At 46.3% G+C, this 18399-nt stretch overlaps 1 protein-coding gene across 1 annotated transcript; it reads right to left on the reverse strand.

The window, feature by feature from the left end:
- Positions 1 to 2200: 2200 nt before the first annotated feature.
- On the reverse strand, positions 2201 to 3541 carry OSR1 (odd-skipped related transcription factor 1; the record flags this gene model as incomplete). The annotated part of the gene is made up of 2 exons (XM_080615640.1): positions 2201 to 2336; positions 2895 to 3541. The coding sequence occupies 2 exons, from the start codon at positions 3539 to 3541 to the stop codon at positions 2201 to 2203; spliced, it is 783 nt and encodes a 260-aa protein (XP_080471766.1).
- Positions 3542 to 18399: the final 14858 nt, after the last annotated feature.

The raw sequence follows: 18399 nt of genomic DNA on the forward strand, positions 1-18399 counted from the left end.
GTTGCGCACAGAGGCGTCATCTCGTTATCCTGCGCTTCCCAAGGGCTTCCCGGCGTCGGAGGTGGCCGCTGCAGCCTGTCTAGCAAGTGCGCTTAAAGAAGTTACCGTGAGCTCGAATGGGTGTCCGGTAAAAGAGAGGGGCAGAAAGGCTTCTGCCCCCTCCCCTTATATTAAACAAGCTACAACCGCAACTTTCCCCCTGTCGTTAATAGGATTCCTTGACCAAATAAAGAACTATTTTCTGAAAGCAAAGCGGAGAATGGGGGAAAGGAACCGCTTTGGACCGAGGCGCTGCGGCAGCGCAAGAGCCACAGGGGAAGAGCTAATTTGCAGGGTTTTCTTATCGCGGAGAGCACTGGTTTGGACAGGGGAAAGAGGGCTTAAGGTTTGCCGAGGGGACGGGAAAGGACGGCAAGAGGCCCTTCAAAGGCTCAGGCGGATCCCCCAGCTCTAAGCTTTCTCTCCCCCATCTCTATCCAAAGCTGTTTCGCAGCGGAATAAACATCTCTGATTTAAGACAGCTGCCGGGAACCAAAGGCCGCACCGATCAGCGCTGAACTGGCCGAAGATGCAGTCGAGAAATGCCCGCTCCGAATAGACGAAGGAGGGTGAGCCAAGGCGGCTCTCCCAGCAGTGCCTTCGGGCTGGGAAAGCAGCACCAGTTCGCCCATTATTCATCTGATTTGTTTTATAACACTTCTGACACCTAATCGCATCAGCTAATGCCCGAGGTTTAGTTACCTGAGACGATTTTTTTCTTATTTCCACGCTAGCAGCAAAGTTATTTGAGTCCTGGAAGGTCTGTTTGCTTTTGTCAGCCTCAGAAAACAGAAAAAAAAAAAAAATAGAAAAAAAAAAAAAGAAAAAGAAAGAAAAGCAAAAAAGAAAAAAAGGAAAGAAGAAAGGACGAGGGGAAAAGAGAAAGAAAATGAGGCGGTTGGTAGAAACAAGCACTGACGAAATACGAAGTTAACTCAAAAAAAAAAAAAAAAAAAAACCGAAAAAAAAAACCCCTGGTTCTGAATATCCTACGTATTTCCAGAGAGACTTTGGTAGGGAAAAGACCAGAATTCAAACGAACGCATATGTAGCCCATGCAGACTTGCCTGTAAAATAACGATTTATTTTAATACTTAAAAAAACCACACACAATCCAGTGATAAATGTCAATTACCAATAATCAGCATAAAGTGCCAAACAGCCATACAACTTTTTTTTTTTTTTTTTAATAAACTAAACTTATTGGAATGTCTCTTAGTTTGAATACACTGTTCAGAAAGCCAGCATTTAAAAAAATACGCTCTCAGGTTGAGATTTGTTCTCTCTCATTCAGGATGCACGAAGACTTTAAAGTACCACTAAAACCACATTGTGCATACCGTCAGTTTGATGCTTTGCCATCTTTCTTTCTTCTGTTTTTGGTTTTTTTTAGGTAAGTCCACAACTTACAAACCTCCTCACACCGCACAAGACCATAAGACAAAAGAAAAAGTCTCCATGTCCCATAAACACTGATTTATCCCGAACGTCAGGGACCACAGGTCTAAGATCAGGATGTGTTTTCTAGCGCATGATAGGACTCCTCAGTCGAGAGACTTAGCTGATTTCCAAATATTAATTTTCTTCTCCTTTGAAGAAAACAAACAAGCAAGTGAGATTTGCAAGTTGCCCTTCTGCTTGTCCTAATGATGCTGTGATGAGAAACCACGATTTCAGTTCTTAATCATGTTCTGGAATTCTCTGTATTTCCTGAAGTGTAAAAATAAGAAGCTTTATACAGTCAAAAAAGGTATAAAATAAGAGGTTGGGGTTTTTATACGTAATACTTTTGCTACGATTCTGGGTTCTTTTGTTGGGATTGGGGAGCGGGGGAGCGCGACTTGTGGGGTTTTGTTTGGTTTTAAAGAGATTCCTGTCCAACACGTGAGCACCACCTTTTGGCATAAAGTTTATCAAAGCCACACAAGTCAGCTAGCACTCCCTACATTATTCGTGTGTATTTTAAATGCAAAAATAATCTTTTCAGCCATGCTTGGAAAGTTAGTTTGGGCAGGGAAGGTGGTGGTGTGGATTTTGCTCTTTTGAAAGTACAAACAAAAACAAAACACAAAGTTCAGTGCTTCCATCCTGAAAGTTTTGTTTCTGCTCTGGTTTTGGTGTGAAGTCTGAGGGGGAGGAAAAGTTCATAGGAGTTGGAGATTCAGCACTTAAGTTTGGCAGGTTTCAGCTCCTTTACTTGCGTGTGCAGTGTCTTGTGGACAGCTAGTGTTCTGGACTGGCAAAATCCTTTCCCGCATTCTTGACACTTAAAAGGCTTTTCTTTAGAATGGATATATCTAGGGAGAGAACAAAAATGAGATGTCAGAAATAACTAACCTAAACTCGGCAGGGAGCTACCTGACAGAGAACACGCTGGAGGTTTTTACTCCTTCTGCTGAGATCGAGAGTGCTGACATGCAGCACTTGGGCAAATCATCCATCCATGTGTGGACAAGAAGAGAGGGGGATATCAGGCCTTATAAGGGTGTCTTTCTTAGGGATGAAGAACTTCTCTCTAACTTTGGGATAATCAGGCTTCATGTCTTCATGACACGCCTGAACAATCATGAAGGCAGAGGACACAAAACCATGCAAAGGGAGGGTGAAACATCTGTGGAAGCTAAGAAGGAGGATATGCAAGTCACTTTTGTGGGGTGCATGAGTACAACAGGCCTGACTTCCAAAGTGAGTGATCTGGACTCCTCCACCAGCAGTAGGCAGAGGAAAACTGAGAGAGAATGCTGCTGCCGCTGGTCAGGAACATGGCTTTTCTTACAGGCACCTTCATGAGCGTAAGTAGGTAACTGGGAGAGTACAGCTAGACAAATAAAAAAGGACAGAAGAAGAATTGTTACCTATGATCCCTCAGGTGATCCTGTCTTCTGAAGGCTTTGTGGCAAATGTCACATGTGTAAGGCCGTTCATCAGTGTGGGTTCTTTCATGGATCAAAAGGTTGTAGGACTTGGTGAAGTGCCTGCCACAGAATTTACACACGAACTCCTTCTTGGTTTTGGATGGTAACCTTCCCCGTGTGGGTTTCTTATCTGGAGAGAGTTTAGTCACCTCAAGCAAGGACCCCAACCCTGAGGGCGAGCCCTGACTCTCTGCCTGTCCCAGTTTAGAGTGGTCCTCTTGTGTGGCAGCCACTGCTAAGTTGGCAAAGTCAAAACGGGGTTTGGCCTTGAGGGTCACATTGGTGGCCTCTTGTTTGGGCTGGATGACATGCGGAAAGAGCGGGAAAGTTGGCAGCTGGAACCGTGCATCCACCAGGCTCGACATGCTGGGCACCTTGGAGAAGGAGGAGCGGGGTAGATGCATGGCCGGGTACCCCAAAGTCCATTGGTGCAAGTGTACGGCGTGCAAGGCACTGAAGCCATAGAGGTTGGAGAGGTGGTCAGAGGGCACAGTGGGCAGCCCATTGAATGCTTGCAGGAAAGAGTAGTTGGTGAGCTGGAGAGAAGGATGGATAGGCACTGGGGCCGGCAGGGTCTTACTTCCCATAGTAGCCACTCAGGAGGAGGATCTTGGGAGCAGGGGAGGAAAAGATCTGGAAAAAATAAAAGATGGAGTGGGGAAGAGGGAGAGGTGTATTTATACAAAGATAAAAGCAGAGGGAATTTTTCATCTCACCCCTCATTAACACCCTTCTGCAAAGCCACAGGAGGACACTGCCTTGGAGTTGGAGAGGTATGAAAAGCTCTTGGCTGTGAGCATATCCCCACAAGTCTCCAGACTCTCTCTATCTCTCACACAAAAGTTGTACCCCAACCGCAATTATTCATCCCCAACAGCATCTCTGTGCTGTGTAGACCTGCAATAATGCACTACATAGAGACAGCAAAAAGATGCCATTTTGGCCCATAAATTTCCAGCTTCTCCAATGTAATTTTAAATCCCTTCTTGAGCACCCTCAGCCTTTAAAAAATAATTGGATACTGCCCACAAATCTGCCTTTAACCCTGACCCTTGAGGTGACATGGAAGGAGGCGCAGAGAGCTCTCTGCCCCTGGATCACTGAGGTCCCTGTGATCTGGCCTCAGCTGAGCCTCTGCTTGGTGGTAGTGGCAGTTTGGTGCCCAGAACTGCAAGTTCCCCCTCATTCAAAAAGGGAAAATTCCTGGATTTCTTTTTTTTAGGGGGAAATACCAGACAACAGCCCTCCCTCTTATGTACTGCAGAAAGAAATGGGAAAAAGCTGAGTTTGGGTGACAAATCTGAAGTGCCATTTGCTCTCCCAAGGGGGAAGTGCCTGGCTTCAAGCCCACATTCTAATCTAGGCAATCACTTAATTAGAACCCTTCGAAAAGAAAATAGGCGAGGGCTGGAGGGACCCTTCCCATGGGGACACTCAACTCACCAGCTGCAGGGCCGCAGTCCTACGCCTGGGCTGAGTGCCACCAATTTGCTCTGTCTTTCAGGGTCCTGGCAAGCCCCCTGCCTCTCCTCTCAGCCAGATCCCTACCCATTTCACCCCACAAGAGAAAAATGTTGCAAGGCCAGAGCAGCAAGGCGCATCTGACCCTGCTTGTAAATTCAGTCCTGGCTGCTGTCATCCATTTAGCAGGGGATGCCTCCCAAGAGCTGGTAGTTGGGATACAGCTTCCTCTCTTTGTGGGTGTGAGAGAGCACCCACAGCTTTTGGAGGCATCACTTTCCTGCAGCCCAGGGAGCCTCCTCCTTACTCCACAGCCCACAGCTTATACTTGCTTTTCCCAGAGTGAACTCCAGGATTTGCACTCCGTGGGTCTATTTTCCAGCAGGATCCCCACAAGGGTCCTCACAGAGACCCCACAAGTGCTCATAAGATCATAGAATCATAGAATAGTTAGGGTTGGAAAGGACCTTAAGATCATCAAGTTCCAACCCCCTGCCATGTGCAGGGACACCTCACACTAAACCATGTCACCCAAGGCCTCATCCAACCTGGCCTTGAACACTGACAAGGATGGATCCTCACAGGTTTGCTGCAGTGTTCCCACAGATCCACATAGGGTCCACTATAGGTTTCCTGCTGAGTCACCGTAGGATCCCCACAGGGTCCCTGCAGGATCTTTGCAGCATTCAGCCTGGAGTTCGTCCCCACGTGAAGGGTAAAGCCCCTTTGGAGGAAAGGAGGCAGCAAAGTGCTGCAGAGCAGTAATCGTCCCTCTGGGATGGAAGACTGGGTGGGTGGAAACCAGTGGTGGAAGAAGTCTAAAGACCAGGGAAACAAATCTGATTTATATGTGAGTTGCTGCCCAGACTGGGGAGCTGCGGCTGGGAGGTTGTGAGAGGGAGAAGCTTGTTCTGTGCAGTTCTATATGCCAGGCCCACCTTTCACACCACTTTACATAAATCAGCAGCAGGAAGATAGACTCAAACCTTACAGGAATTCCAGCGCAGTGACCCAGAGTAAGAGATTGTGACATTTTGTCTTTTTTAATTGGATAATTTTTGGGTAGTGGCTGATTAAAAAATGCACACGTTACATTCTCCCTCTCCTCTTTTCTTCTTCTTTTTTTTTTTTTTTTTTTATTTATTTGTTTTTATTTATTTGTTTTCCCTTCCATTCCTCTACTTTTTTTTTTTTTCAAACCCACAAGAAACTTTTTAGGGCCGATGAACCAACCCTACTGTTCTGTTGTTCAGCTGGGGAAATGCTTTTTATTTTGTTAGTGTTGCTCATACGCTTGGCGTGTCCACTTTACAGCACAAATGCCTCAATCAATGACCTTGAGAACCGAGTGTATGGAAAACACTCTTTTCTTGTACCTGAAATGTATTTTCTGCCTGTCACAACGGCTCTGTGCCTATTTTCCTGCTGAGGCAGCTCTAGATTTTTCAAGCATGAAACATGCTATTGCAAACTTAGTTAATTTCTATCCTTATCCCTCTTTCTTTCTCCATATACTAAGAAAATATTTAATATGAAATATATAAACAAAAAATTACTATGTCTGCTTGGGTAAATGCTTCCTCAATAACATTTAAAAAAATTCTCTTTTGATTTCCCAAATTAAGAAAGGGGCAGAAAGGAGAAATACAGTAGTGTCATAACAGCATCAGCAGTGCCCGCATTTGTTTGGGATTTTTTTTCCCAGAAAAGTTTTAACACTTAAAAAAAAAAAAAAAAGAAAAAAAAAAAAAAGAAAAAAAAAAAAGGTTTTAAAAAAATAAAAGCAACAAGAGAAAAAAAAAAGGGGGGAAGAAAAAAACAAGAAGAAGAAGAAAAAGGAAGGTGGGAGCAGAGTGTTCACGTTAGTACAAGTTTCTTGGCACTTTTCCAGAAATGTAAGTTACACTTTTGCTCTGTGCGACCGGGATAGTCAAAAATACAGATGAAGAGCAGAGTATTTCATACAGAAGTCCCCTCTCTCCCGGACATCAAAGCGAGCGGGTCGCACAGCGCGGGAACCATCCGCTCTCCCGCTGCCCGCAGAGATCAACGTTTCTTTGATTTCGGTGTCACCTCCACCTTTAATTCTGTTTCATGTAAATAGATCGTTATCGGGGCTTCTTTTTAATTTCGTTTTATTTCTTTTTTTTTTTAATCTTTTTTTTTTTTTTTTTTTTTTTTTTACAGAAAAAGACCCCTCTACTTTTCTGCTTGAATTCCCCCAACAATAAAACTGTGCGGGGTTTTCTTTTTTTTCTTAACACAAACTAGCTCGGTGAGTAATTACGAACAAACCACTTGTGTTCTGACTGAAACAAATCCCACTCATGCCAAGATAAATTTACCCTGCAAAATAGGATCATAAACTTGAAAGACTACATCTGTCTCCAGCTTTCTTACCCTTTGTCCTGTTTGAAGATACGGTAATGCTATTGTCCAGTTGGCATTGTTTTAAGACCACTGTAAACTTAACCTTCCAGATTAAATTCTACCTCCTCTGTGAACCATAAAGAAAAAGAAAAAAAGTAGAAAAAGGAAAAGAAAAATCCACCAGGCTTTTTGCTGGTAGTGTAGCAAGGGGCGAAGTTAAGTGGATTTTTATGTCACCTTGTGACTACCCTGTGTTTTTCCTTTCTACCTTGAATTATCAATTTCCGATCTGTCCTTTGAAAAGGATATTTGTTACATTAAATACCTGACTCATAAATAATGAGGTTTGCTAATTAGTTCCACATGGAAGAATGGAGGAGGTAAATTACCCTGAGAACGTTGCTTATTTTTACAAACATGATAAAGTAGCGGGCATAAAATGCTGCATTCTTGCGACAGCTTCAAACTGCAGCAATCAGGTTCATCTGTCAAAAAAATGTCCCTCTCTTTTGCCTTTATTAGTCTAGTGGTAGCCCTGTCCTTTCAGCCGCATCACATCAGCGTGCAGCGCTTTGCCACCTACCTATTTTGTCCCCTTTGAGGGAACGAGATTTTCCCTTCCTGTCAGTTTAAGCGAGGAAACAGAGCTTAGAATTTATCTGTGTTTAGCAAACTAACTGGAAAGGGAATAAAATTGCCCTTTCGCTCTCCGTTATTCGAGCGTGGTGCTCTTGAGAAATAAAGTGCGTTGCTCAGCGCAGATTTATTAAAAGTATTAATGAAGTGTGCAGAATCTATTAAAGCAGGTTTATTCGGGGCTAATTGAGCGTGAAAGAGTTAATTGCTAACATTAATGAGGACTGGAAAGTCTCAGTCAGCATGTGCCTTGGATATCTGTGCTCAATCCTTATAAAATCATCATTCACCTTTTTATCGCGAAATCACTGTTGACAAGTTTCTCCAGACCACCATTGCGAAAGCGGATGAATGCGCCGGATTTTAGTCCCAAATAATAATAATAATAATAATAATAATAATAATAATAATAATAATAATAACAATAATAATAATAATAGCCTAGGATCGACTGCATCGGCAATGGCTACACTTCCCGGGGCAGCCTTCATCCAAAACAACCACCTCCACATCTCGGGTCCCAAGGCTAGGGAGAGAGTGACCCCACGGGCGGGGGGTGGCCGCAGGGCCATGCTCCTCAACCCTCTCCCTACAGAAGCGTTTAGGTTGGTTTGGGAGTTCTGTGTGAGTGTTTTTTTAATCCCCCTGGGTGTAAAAAGGCCCCCGACACAAGATTCGTTCTCGCTTTCTCCCTAGAGAGACGTCCGGTGTCTCCCCTGCGCACGAATAAATCGTCCTTCCTCTCTCCCGGCAGCAGCAAGGGTTTCTTCCCTCAATACTCGTCTCTTTCCGCTGCCGCAGCAGGCGTAGCCGCGGGTGGTGAGGCAAGACACTGGGTGACAGGGCCTCAGGCCATGCCCAGTCCGGGCCGAGCGAGGGCTCGCCGCCCCTGAGCTGCCCCACGCGGAACGGGCGCAGCCGAGCCCCGCTTTGCGGGGCTGCCCCTTGTATCGATTGACTTCAGACTTACTGAACTGGACCTCCAGTGCACCTGCCTGAGACACGGCGCTCATCCTCCTGCCCTGCCTGTGTGTGAGCGGACGAGTCCCGCAGCGCCACGGTCAGCTCCGAAACGCTCTATTTTTATAGTTCCCCTCCCAAAAGCCAACTATAACAACTATATACCCTAATCCTCGGCTTTGCACTGACACTTCATAGGCTCGGCCTCGAGAGAAGCTCAGACTCGCCCTACGCTGAACTTTTTTCGATCCAGTCACACAAATACAAACATCAGGTTCTCTTCTATTAGGGAATTCGGAGGAAGTAGAGAAGGCTTCTCGGGCCTTAAAGCATTAAAAATGAACAGAGAGAAGAGAAGAGAAGAGAAGAGAAGAAGAGAAGAGAAGAGAAGAGAAGAGAAGAGAAGAGAAGAGAAGAGAAGAGAAGAGAAGAGAAGAGAAGAGAAGAGAAGAGAGAAGAGGAGAGAGAAGAGGAGAGAGGAGAGAGAAGAGGAGAGAGAAGAGAGGAGAGAGAAGAGGAGAGAGAAGAGGAGAGAGAAATGAAAGCAAATAAAAGTAAAGAATCGAGAGGAGAGAGAAGCTGAAGTTTCAAAGGACATTCAGGCTTCTGTTTTGCAGCTCGTATGTGTCATTTTTAGCTATGGTTAAAAACACAGCTCCTCCTCAAGGGGGGATAAACAGCTTTGAAAGGGGAAGACAAATCTTTAAATAACATCAAAATAGCCGAGCCCCGTGTGAAGGCTTCCCACAGCCCTCCGCCCGCTCCACGGAGAACAGTCCTCCTCACGTGAACCACAACTTTCCCACTTCTGCACCATCAAGGGGATGGTGGAAGAAGATAGGGGAAAAGAAAGAAAGGAGGGAGAGAAATGGAGGTGTCTGCATCGATATCCCCAACCCAGAGGTTTGGCAAAACAAAACAAAACAAAACAAAACAAAACAAATAAACAAAACCAAACCCAAAAAGAATGAGTTGCTCTTTTTATTTACCTAATCCCGATCTGTGCTCCACCGCTGGCAGCAGTTAAAAGATCCTGGGCTAAATCTGAGCTGGTAAAATAAAATAATAGGGAAAAAAACCCCAACAACAACAACAACAAAAAACCAAAGCAGGAGAAAAAAAAGAAAAAAAGAAGTTGGTGTCAGTGTCTGTGCTGGCCCGGGGGGCACAGCGCTGTCCCCCCACCCCACTGCTCCTCCGGCGGGACCGGCAGACCAGAGCGAGCAGCGGGGCCAGGTGCCCCGGCTGATGGACACGGAGCTGCGCTACCTCCTCCTGCTCCCGGCGCCGTCTGTGTTTGCTGGAGTGCAAACGCGCCCGTGAGCAGCCGAGCTCAGACTGAACCGATCCCTTCCCTCCAGCCTCCTCCTTATTTCAACCCCCCCTCTCAGCTCCCCCCTCAACCTCCCACCACACACCGGGCATGCGCATGCAGGGAGAAAGTTTCTGGCTGGGAAGAACCAACTTTTCAACCCGTTTCTTCCAAAGGCGCAGCAGCTAGGGGCTCGACTCCCGCAAGTGCCTGATCTCGCTCCCCTCCGCTCTCCGCTCCCGCGGCCTCCCGCGGGGCATCTCCCCGCGGCCCGCTACGCGCGGCCCCCCGCAGCGGAGCCTCACGGAGGAAAGAGGGGGAGTGGGGGTCCCCGTGCTTTCTGCACTGTCCCAGCAGCGCTGCCTGCGCCGGCCGGATCCGCCGCTCCACACCGTTCCGTGCCGCCCCCCTCCGCTCCCGGCCGGCCTCGCTGCGCCCCCTCCCCGCAGATCCGCGGGACAGGACTCTCCGGGACCTGCCCAGGGAGGGAAGGCAGGAGGGTAGAAAGGCAGAAAGAAAGGAAAAAAAAAAAAGGTGGGGGGGAGGCTGAGGGAGGGATCTGCTCCAGCCATGGGGATTTGGATACTGCACGTTGTTCTCCCTCTTTGAGAAGATCTCCCGAGAGGATCCCAAAAGCCGGTTAACTGCAAAGAGTCCACCCCAGGGATAGAGCCGCTTCCTCCCCCTGCCCCAGCATCCCTACCAGTTCCCACTTTCCGCCTCAGCTCCCCTGACCTCTGTGCCTTCCTCCTGTCCATACTGCTCCCCGGCGCGGGTGTGCCCCTCCCTGGACCCCGGAGGGGATCCACGGCGTGCAAAATCCCGCGGATCCCCCGCGGATTAGGAGCAGCGGAGCCCTCCTTAGTCCGGGGGAAGCAGACTACCCAAGCGAAGCAGGCAAAGCAAAATAACCCTCGAAAGAAAAAGGTTAAACGTGCTTTATAATTAATCCTGAGGCCATAATCTCCTTGCTTATTTGTTTTTCTATTCATCTATCCATTCACACTCCTTTAGATCCGTGAAGGGAGGAAAATTGCTTGGGTGTATTACATTGTTCTGAGGAACCAGGGTAATATAATACGCTAGCGAAGACAGATCCGTCAGGATAACATGGTACCGCGCTCAGGGACAAGCATGTGTTTTTTTATTGTTCATGTCACTCCCGTTGTTACATTGATTTTTGCCCATCTCCGAGGGAAAAACAAACAAATAAATAATAATAAAAAACATGACCAAAACAGCAACGAGGGAAAACTACGTTATCATCCTGCAGAATGAGCGCTCATGAACACGACAGTGGCGTGGTGAAGCATGCCCTTAGCACTGCCATTTCATCCTCAAAACATCTCTATTTCTGAGGAATCCGGGGTCCAGTTCCGCTCACTGCTCTGGGCAGGCGAAGAGGTTTTCATTCCCTGGTTTTGTAAACGAGTGGCATTTTTATGAGGCAAAGGCGAAGCAAAAATTCTCCCTCAATCCAGCTTCTCCTGTTCTCTCTCATTTCATGCTGTTATTTTCCTTCCTTCCTTCCTTCCTTCCTTCTTTCTTTCTTTCTTTCTTTCTTTCTTTCTTTCTTTCTTTCTTTCTTTCTTTCTTTCTTTCTTTCTTTCTTTCTTTCTTTCTTTCTTTCTTTCTTTCTTTCTCTTTCTCCTTCCTTCCTTCCTTCCTTCCTTCCTTCCTTCCTTCCTTCCTTCCTTCCTCCCTCCTTCCTCCCTTCCTTCCTTCCTCCCTCCTTCCTCCCTTCCTTCCTTCCTTCCTTCCTTCCTTCCTTCCTTCCTTCCTTCCTTCCTTCCTTCCTTCCTTCCTTCCTCTCTTTTTCTTTCTCTCTCTTTCTTTCTTTCTTTCTTTCTTTCTTTCTTTCTTTCTTTCTTTCTTCTTTCTCCTTCCTTCCTTCCTTCCTTCCTTCCTTCCTTCCTTCCTTCCTTCCTTCCTTCCTTCCTTCCTCCCTCCTTCCTCCCTTCCTTCCTTCCTCCCTCCTTCCTCCCTTCCTTCCTTCCTTCCTTCCTTCCTTCCTTCCTCTCTTTTTCTTTCTCTTTCTTTCTTTCTTTCTTTCTTTCTTTCTTTCTTTCTTTCTCTCTTTCTCTCTTTCTCTCTTTCTCTCTTTCTCTCTTTCTCTCTTTCTCTCTTTCTCTCTTTCTCTCTTTCTCTTTCTTTCTTTCTTTCTCTCTTTCTTTCTCTCTTTCTCTTTCTTTCTTTCTCTTTCTCTGTTTCTCCCTCTCTCCTTCCTTCCTTTCTTTCTTTCTTTCTTTCTTTCTTTCTTTCTTTCTTTCTTTCTTTCTTTCTTTCTTTCTTTCTTTCTTTCTTTCTTTCTTTCTTTCTTTCTTTCTTTCTTTCTTTCTTTCTTTCTTTCTTTCTTTCTTTCTTTCTTTCTTTCTTTCTTTCTTTCTTTCTTTCTTTCTTTCTCTTTCTTACCGTTCTCTCTCTCCTCCTCCCCCCCTCCCCCCCAGCCCCTTCTCTCTTCCTCCTTCCCTCGCGCCCCCAAATAAATTCCAAACCTTTGCACTTTTACTCCTGGTCTGGGGGTCGAATTGTCGAGAGTGCGATCCTGTGCCCGATGCTGTAAGTTGATGCCCTCGAATAAGTTTGCATTTTCCAAACTAGTTTTCGAGTCCTGTTGTCAGAACACAAATGGAAGATCCTCAAATGCCCCCAGACTGAGAAACAGACCGGAGATAAGCTCTTCTAGCTGAAGATTTCTCTTTACCCAGATGCAGAATCTTGATACAGCTGGGGGTGGGTGCGTGCATTACTGAAACAAAAGTCGCAATTTCCCTTAGAGAAGTAGCAGATTAGTTGAGATGGCAAACACGGCATCAGCAATGATTACCTGCAAATGCTGCCTTCAAAGGACCAAAATATATAACAATTAAAAAAATGCGCTTCCAGTTACAGAAACCATCATTCCGAAAGAAATACTTAAGCATCGAAATAAAGGGCAGTAAAAGATCCCAGTGTCTAAAGGGGAGGTGGGCACATAAAATTATTCCCACGCGAAAATAGTTTATAATCAAAGCGGGACGTTGGGATATTGTTCTGTCCCAGAGTATTACTGGAAATGTACTGGAAATGAAAGCTGCCTGGATAACGTATAGTCTGATATTTAGGTATTTGTTAAAAATGTTTGGACTTGTCCACCCACTGGCGATTGAACTGAAGTTTCAGGTTAACTGTCTTGTTAAGTGCATTTGTTTTAAATATCTGGTGTTTAAGTTATGACGGATATGCCGTTCCAAAGCCTTTATTCTGGGATGGATTTTTATGATGTCCCTTGCTAATTTGCATTATGTCAACTTGTAACGGTGGGGAACCTAATACCGGGAACGGGATACAAAACCACTATTAGCACTGACACACAGGGAATACGCTGCGCTTTTCCACAGCGAAGATCTGCTGTCGATTAGGAATGTTACAACTTCAAGAGACTCATAGAAAGTGAAGGCATCTGCTCCCAATGCCAGCCACGTTTGTAGGATTTAGACGTGACAGAGAAACTCAGTTCGTTTGAGGAGAAATCTGTGGGGTGATGGGGGAGACCGAAGTCCTTGTCCCTACATTCCACCTGTGTCCCCTGCTCCAAACCTTCCCCGGCCCCATCCTGCTCCATGTATCTGCTGGGTGAAAGCTCCCCCCTCGGGCTGTGCCGCCCTTTTTGTGGGTAGCAGCACCCAGAACGGCACCGTCCGGCTGGCTGTCCGCTCTGCGCCCGCAGCGCCGTGGTCGGCACCAAGCGCTGCCTCCTGACGACGCCGGTGCCGGTTCCGATGGGGCGGCTTCGTGCCCCGACGGCGGAGCAGACTTAAGGGGCACGGGGATTGCACCTGGGGACAAGTTCCTTTCTCTCCCTCCGGGAGCCAGATGCGCTTGTCACCTCGTCTTCAACGAAATCTGGGTTCGAGGGCTAATCCTGCTCAGTGCAGGTACTGGGGGTCGCTCCTCTGTTTTAAGCTCCTGTGGATGCCGAGCATCCCTGGATGCACCTACACGTGTGCTGAGAGAGGGCTGCACAACCTGACTGATCCTCTTTTCTCCCTCAGCTGGGATACCCAGCTTCACGTCCGGGACCCAGTCACCTTCGGCAAGAATAACGATTCCCGGCCCATCCCGTAGCCATGTGCACGGTAAAACTCCCTTTTGCTTCAGTGGGACATTCTCCTCACCGGGGAACGGTGCTTGTCCCTCGAAAAATCTTTTTTTGAGGAGAAACAGCAATGCCACTTGGGAAGCATCAGCTGCAGGCGCCTCGCAAGGGCTGCGAGGAGAAGCGGATCCGGCTGGGCAGGGTGGGGATGTTTGGCTGCTCCGGGTACAGCAAACGTCTCGCCCCCCGCAACGCGACGGTGGGTGGAGGGTGACTGGTCAAAGCTGCCTCTGATCGGCAGCCCTGCTGCTCCCAAACCTCCCGGGGGAAGGGAGGGCGAACTGGGCAGAGCAGCCGGCTGTGCTCTGCGGCGTTTCCAAAGCCTCTCCGCTCCCGAAGCTTCTCTGGGGAGATGGAGCCAGCGCCAGCGGCGGACGCGCAGGGAAGAGCGAGCACAAGTGCACTGTTGCGTGCTTCCCTTGTCCTCATGCCTCCCCGGGCAAGATTTCCTCCCCGAGACAGGCCCCCTGCTTAGCAGTGGCATCTGGGGGCTACAGATAGATATTATTATTTTTTTCCTGCTTTCCTTCGCTTTGCCTGTTTTTTAACTCTTCCTGCTATTTTGGTGTTGACCGCAGTGAAGGATTAGAGTGTGTGGGTTCTGACAGCCCCCCTCCCTCGAATAAACCGGACTCAGATAGGAACGGGGGAGCCACGAAGGGAAAAGAGCCCGTCGGGGGTGAGCCCGAAGCGCGCTAGAACGCGCACGGGAAGCTCTGTGTCGGCGGAGACGAGGCCGGCGGCAGCGCGGGAGCTCCGCACCCCTTTTCCGAAACCGTCTCTCCTCTTCCTCTTCCTCCTCTTGCGCCCCAGGTACGCAGTTTGCTCCTCAGGTCCCATGTGGTCTTATTGTTTTAATGAGCTGCCAATAACAAGACGCGGAAGAATAGTGGCAAAAAAACGGGGAAACTGCTCCCGCGGTGCGAGTAAACGCTTCTCTGATGGTAGCTCCCGCCCCCGACCGCCAAAGGAAAACCGGCACTGGGATGGTTATAACGCTGTTATGCCAACTTTTGCAATTTTTTAAAACTTCTGCTTCTAAGGCTTCCTGAAGATAAAATCTAAACTTTGGAGCATCTCCATTTTGTTAGCGAGGGGGAAACCGTTTGGTTGATTTTTAGTGCGGTGCTGAGACTTGGCTTAGCGCCTTACTATGTAGCTACCCCTCTCTACTAGCTGCTGCAGAGCAGGGGCGATCCGCCGGCGCATAAACTCAGCGTCCGCACGCCGTGGGCTGGTCACCCAGCAGGGACAGACCTCTGTCAGCAACTGTTGCGGGGTCGGCAAGGAGATCCAGGGCACGGACTAGAGAGATAGGGGATTTGTCTTCAAGAATCACAATGGATTTTTGCAAGCGACTAATTAAGTGCAAGATCCACCCCCCTCCTTTTCTACACACACACATACACCCACTCCCCCTTGTTTGCAAAGCGGTATGAAGTCGGTTGTGCAAATTATTTCACTTCAACTTCCAGTCCCTTCAGATCCTTAATAATGCCGTTGTGGTGCTGCTCACACTGGTGCAGCGAGAGTCAGCATTTCCATTATAATTTCCTATTTTCAGGAGTTTTTACAGTGGTCATAAAAATTCAGTCCAGGCTCAAACTTGGCATCCCAGGGCTCCTCCCAGGAGTCATTTCTTTTTGTTGTATTTGAAAGAGGAAACCATTTATCTGTTTTTACATTACAAGGGAGCAACAAAAGGAAGCGAAAGCAGGGCTTGGAGAACTTTTTTGTATTTTATGTTGCTTGCTTTTCCTCAACTTTACAGTACCTACCATAGATGTTAAAGGAGTACAGTACACAATAATTAATAACACGTGAAGAACCATCAGGTTATAGAGAAGCCAAAGTCCACAGTCAGAACTGGTCATATAAAATACCTTTATCATCCTGAAACACTTTGCTTTTCTGAACTGATAATTTGCTAGTAATATACATCCAAAATATAATTTGATGCTGGGGGTCACTTTGATTTAAGATGAACTGATAATTTTGGAAATCTGAGAAAGTTGATGTATCTGCTCAAATTTAAGAAAAAATTCCTAAGTACGGATGTTTTAACTGCAGATTTGAGAGGTCTATCCTCCAGCCCCCTTTGTGCAAGTATATATATATAACAGTTAAATAATCTTTGGATTTAGGTGTCCCTAAGTATTCATTTATATGATGGATTGTAATGGTTATATGGTTCCCTTGAAAGCATTATATTCTATCAGGTCAAAACCAGCTTCTTAAAAAAGTTCATTTAAAACAAGGATGGCTGAAATGATTTGTGTACATTGCATTCACTTACATACAATTCCCATATCTGCTGGAACCTGAGTAAAGATTAAGTGACCCCCCAGGAACCGAAGGTTTTGGTGACATGAATTTGGTGACATGAGGGCCTGTGAGACAAAGACCAGTGTGAATTGGGACACTCAAGTGGAATGCCAGCAAAGCCTGGACATCACATCATTTTGCTGTAGATTATGCCTATGCCGCATGTTTTAAAGAGAAGTCCTTTTTCTACTGCTATGAAATATGCATTTCTGCTAGCCTGGAAATATAGTAGGGATATCTTCCAACTCGTCTGGCTCAAGTTTGGCTAGAAAAAAGGATCACAAAGAACAGTCTTCCACAGAGGTGAAAGAGTTATTTCTAACAAAATGGTATGTATGGAACTAGAGTTACATGTGTATACATGTATGTGTGTATATATATGCATACACACATGTAGAATAGGAAATTACCTTTGTATGTATATGTAGATATAGACAGCCTTATGGTACGCATGATAGAAGTAGGGGTATATGTATATTGATTCAAGGAATATCAGCCACCTTTATCTTTTGACATTTTTGGAATAATATATTTGGTAAAGCTTATATTTACTATAGTTAACAGTTACAGGAGGACTCCATAACTTTCAATCACAGGACTGGAATCAGGATTCCACAAGATTTATCTTCCCTCAAGGGATTTTGTCACAATACCATTAGGCTAGTAACCCTCAGTGCATCCAGCTCTTCCCGGAAGCAGAGGAAACTCATTCTCTGACCTCACTTATACCTGTACCCCAGTCCAGATGTGCAACTCTTCCAATTATTCTGTTGCACCTATTTAGGAGTGTTGGATCCCAGATCTTTAGTGAGCAGAAGCAAATGCAAACCATGTTAGATCTGATTCACACTTCAGAGAAACCTTTATTTTTTTTTAATTACCTATATGCTGGCACATACACAGAGCCAATGTTCCCTATTTTAGACATCTCAAATCATGCCTGAATGTGAGATAAGTATTTTCTAATTCTGCATTTTTATCAGGCTTTATCACCAGAAGTTAATAAAGCTTATACCTGCAGTAGATGATAGATCATACACCTACTTGACAAGAATCTCATTACAACTGAAAAATGAAAGCTTTTCTGGTGCAAAAAGTAGTTGGAAAAGTAGTAGTCTTTTTCCTAGGACTTACCACATGAAACACATGTCAGCAATTTGGCATCTCCTTTGGACTTAGCAGGATTGGAGATGGTAATACAACAGTACAGGATTCCAGGTTTTATATGCTAATTATTTGGGATCTTGTTCTGGCTTTGTTCACATAGATCCTAGGATACATAATGAAACCAGGCTCTAAGTTCAGTCAGTTGCCAATTCTCATATGTCCTTACTCTGGAAGGCTGGGCAGCAGAGCTCAAAAGCTCATTCAATCCACGTGCAGTAGCATGAGGGGAGATTTGACCAGAGGTTGTGTTGCAGAACTCTGACTTTCTTCCTGCTGTGAACACTGAGGCATCTCATTTCCATGTCTTTGATAAGCCAACAGCCATGCTTGTCCAGAACAGAAAGCAGAGTGTAGAGGTGCTGAAGTTTGTTAAGATCCTGTGCAAACCCACTCTGCAGCCTTGGGCAGGCTCCTGAGGCAGCTCTCCTGGGTCAGATCCATTGATTCACAGTCTACAGCTTAGAAATGTGGGTGGTATTTTAAACAGCCTGTGCCTTGGAAAGCCTGCGCCTTGGAAAGCCTGCATGGGGGGGGGGTTGGTCAGAGCCTGGCCCAGTAGTCACTGGGGTTAACTTTGAAAACAGGTTTGGAATGTTCACTATTTCAGTGAATAGCTGGGACTGCCACTATTTCAGCTTTTTGGAAGTAACAAGGGAATCCAGTACAGGACTAAAAGGTATGTGCACTGGAGTCACCTTCCCCACTGCACACAAATGTGTTGTCAACAGCCGGTGACCCCAGTACTGCTTCCCCTTCAGCTGGCTGCAGCTCTGCAACTAATTGGCCTGTGCTGCTGGCAGACACAACAGCCAGCCTTCTACAGGGGACAAGGACATTTTTAATTCAATGACATCAGACCCCAGTCCTCTAAACCATATCCATACCCCCTCTCTTCTATGTGATGATGATTGCCAGAGGCCAGTTGATCCCTAGCCCTGTACACTGCTGACATGACTGAAGCAGCCTTGAAGTTCTAGTTTCCTTGCACAGACACCTATGTAAGTAACACATTCAGTAACAGTAATATCTAACAACTGCAATACTGAGTCTTCGCGGATTCAATTTCTTGGCTTGTA

This window comes from Psittacula echo (assembly GCF_963264785.1).
Source record: "Psittacula echo genome assembly, chromosome: 4".
Lineage (NCBI taxonomy): Eukaryota > Metazoa > Chordata > Aves > Psittaciformes > Psittacidae > Psittacula > Psittacula echo.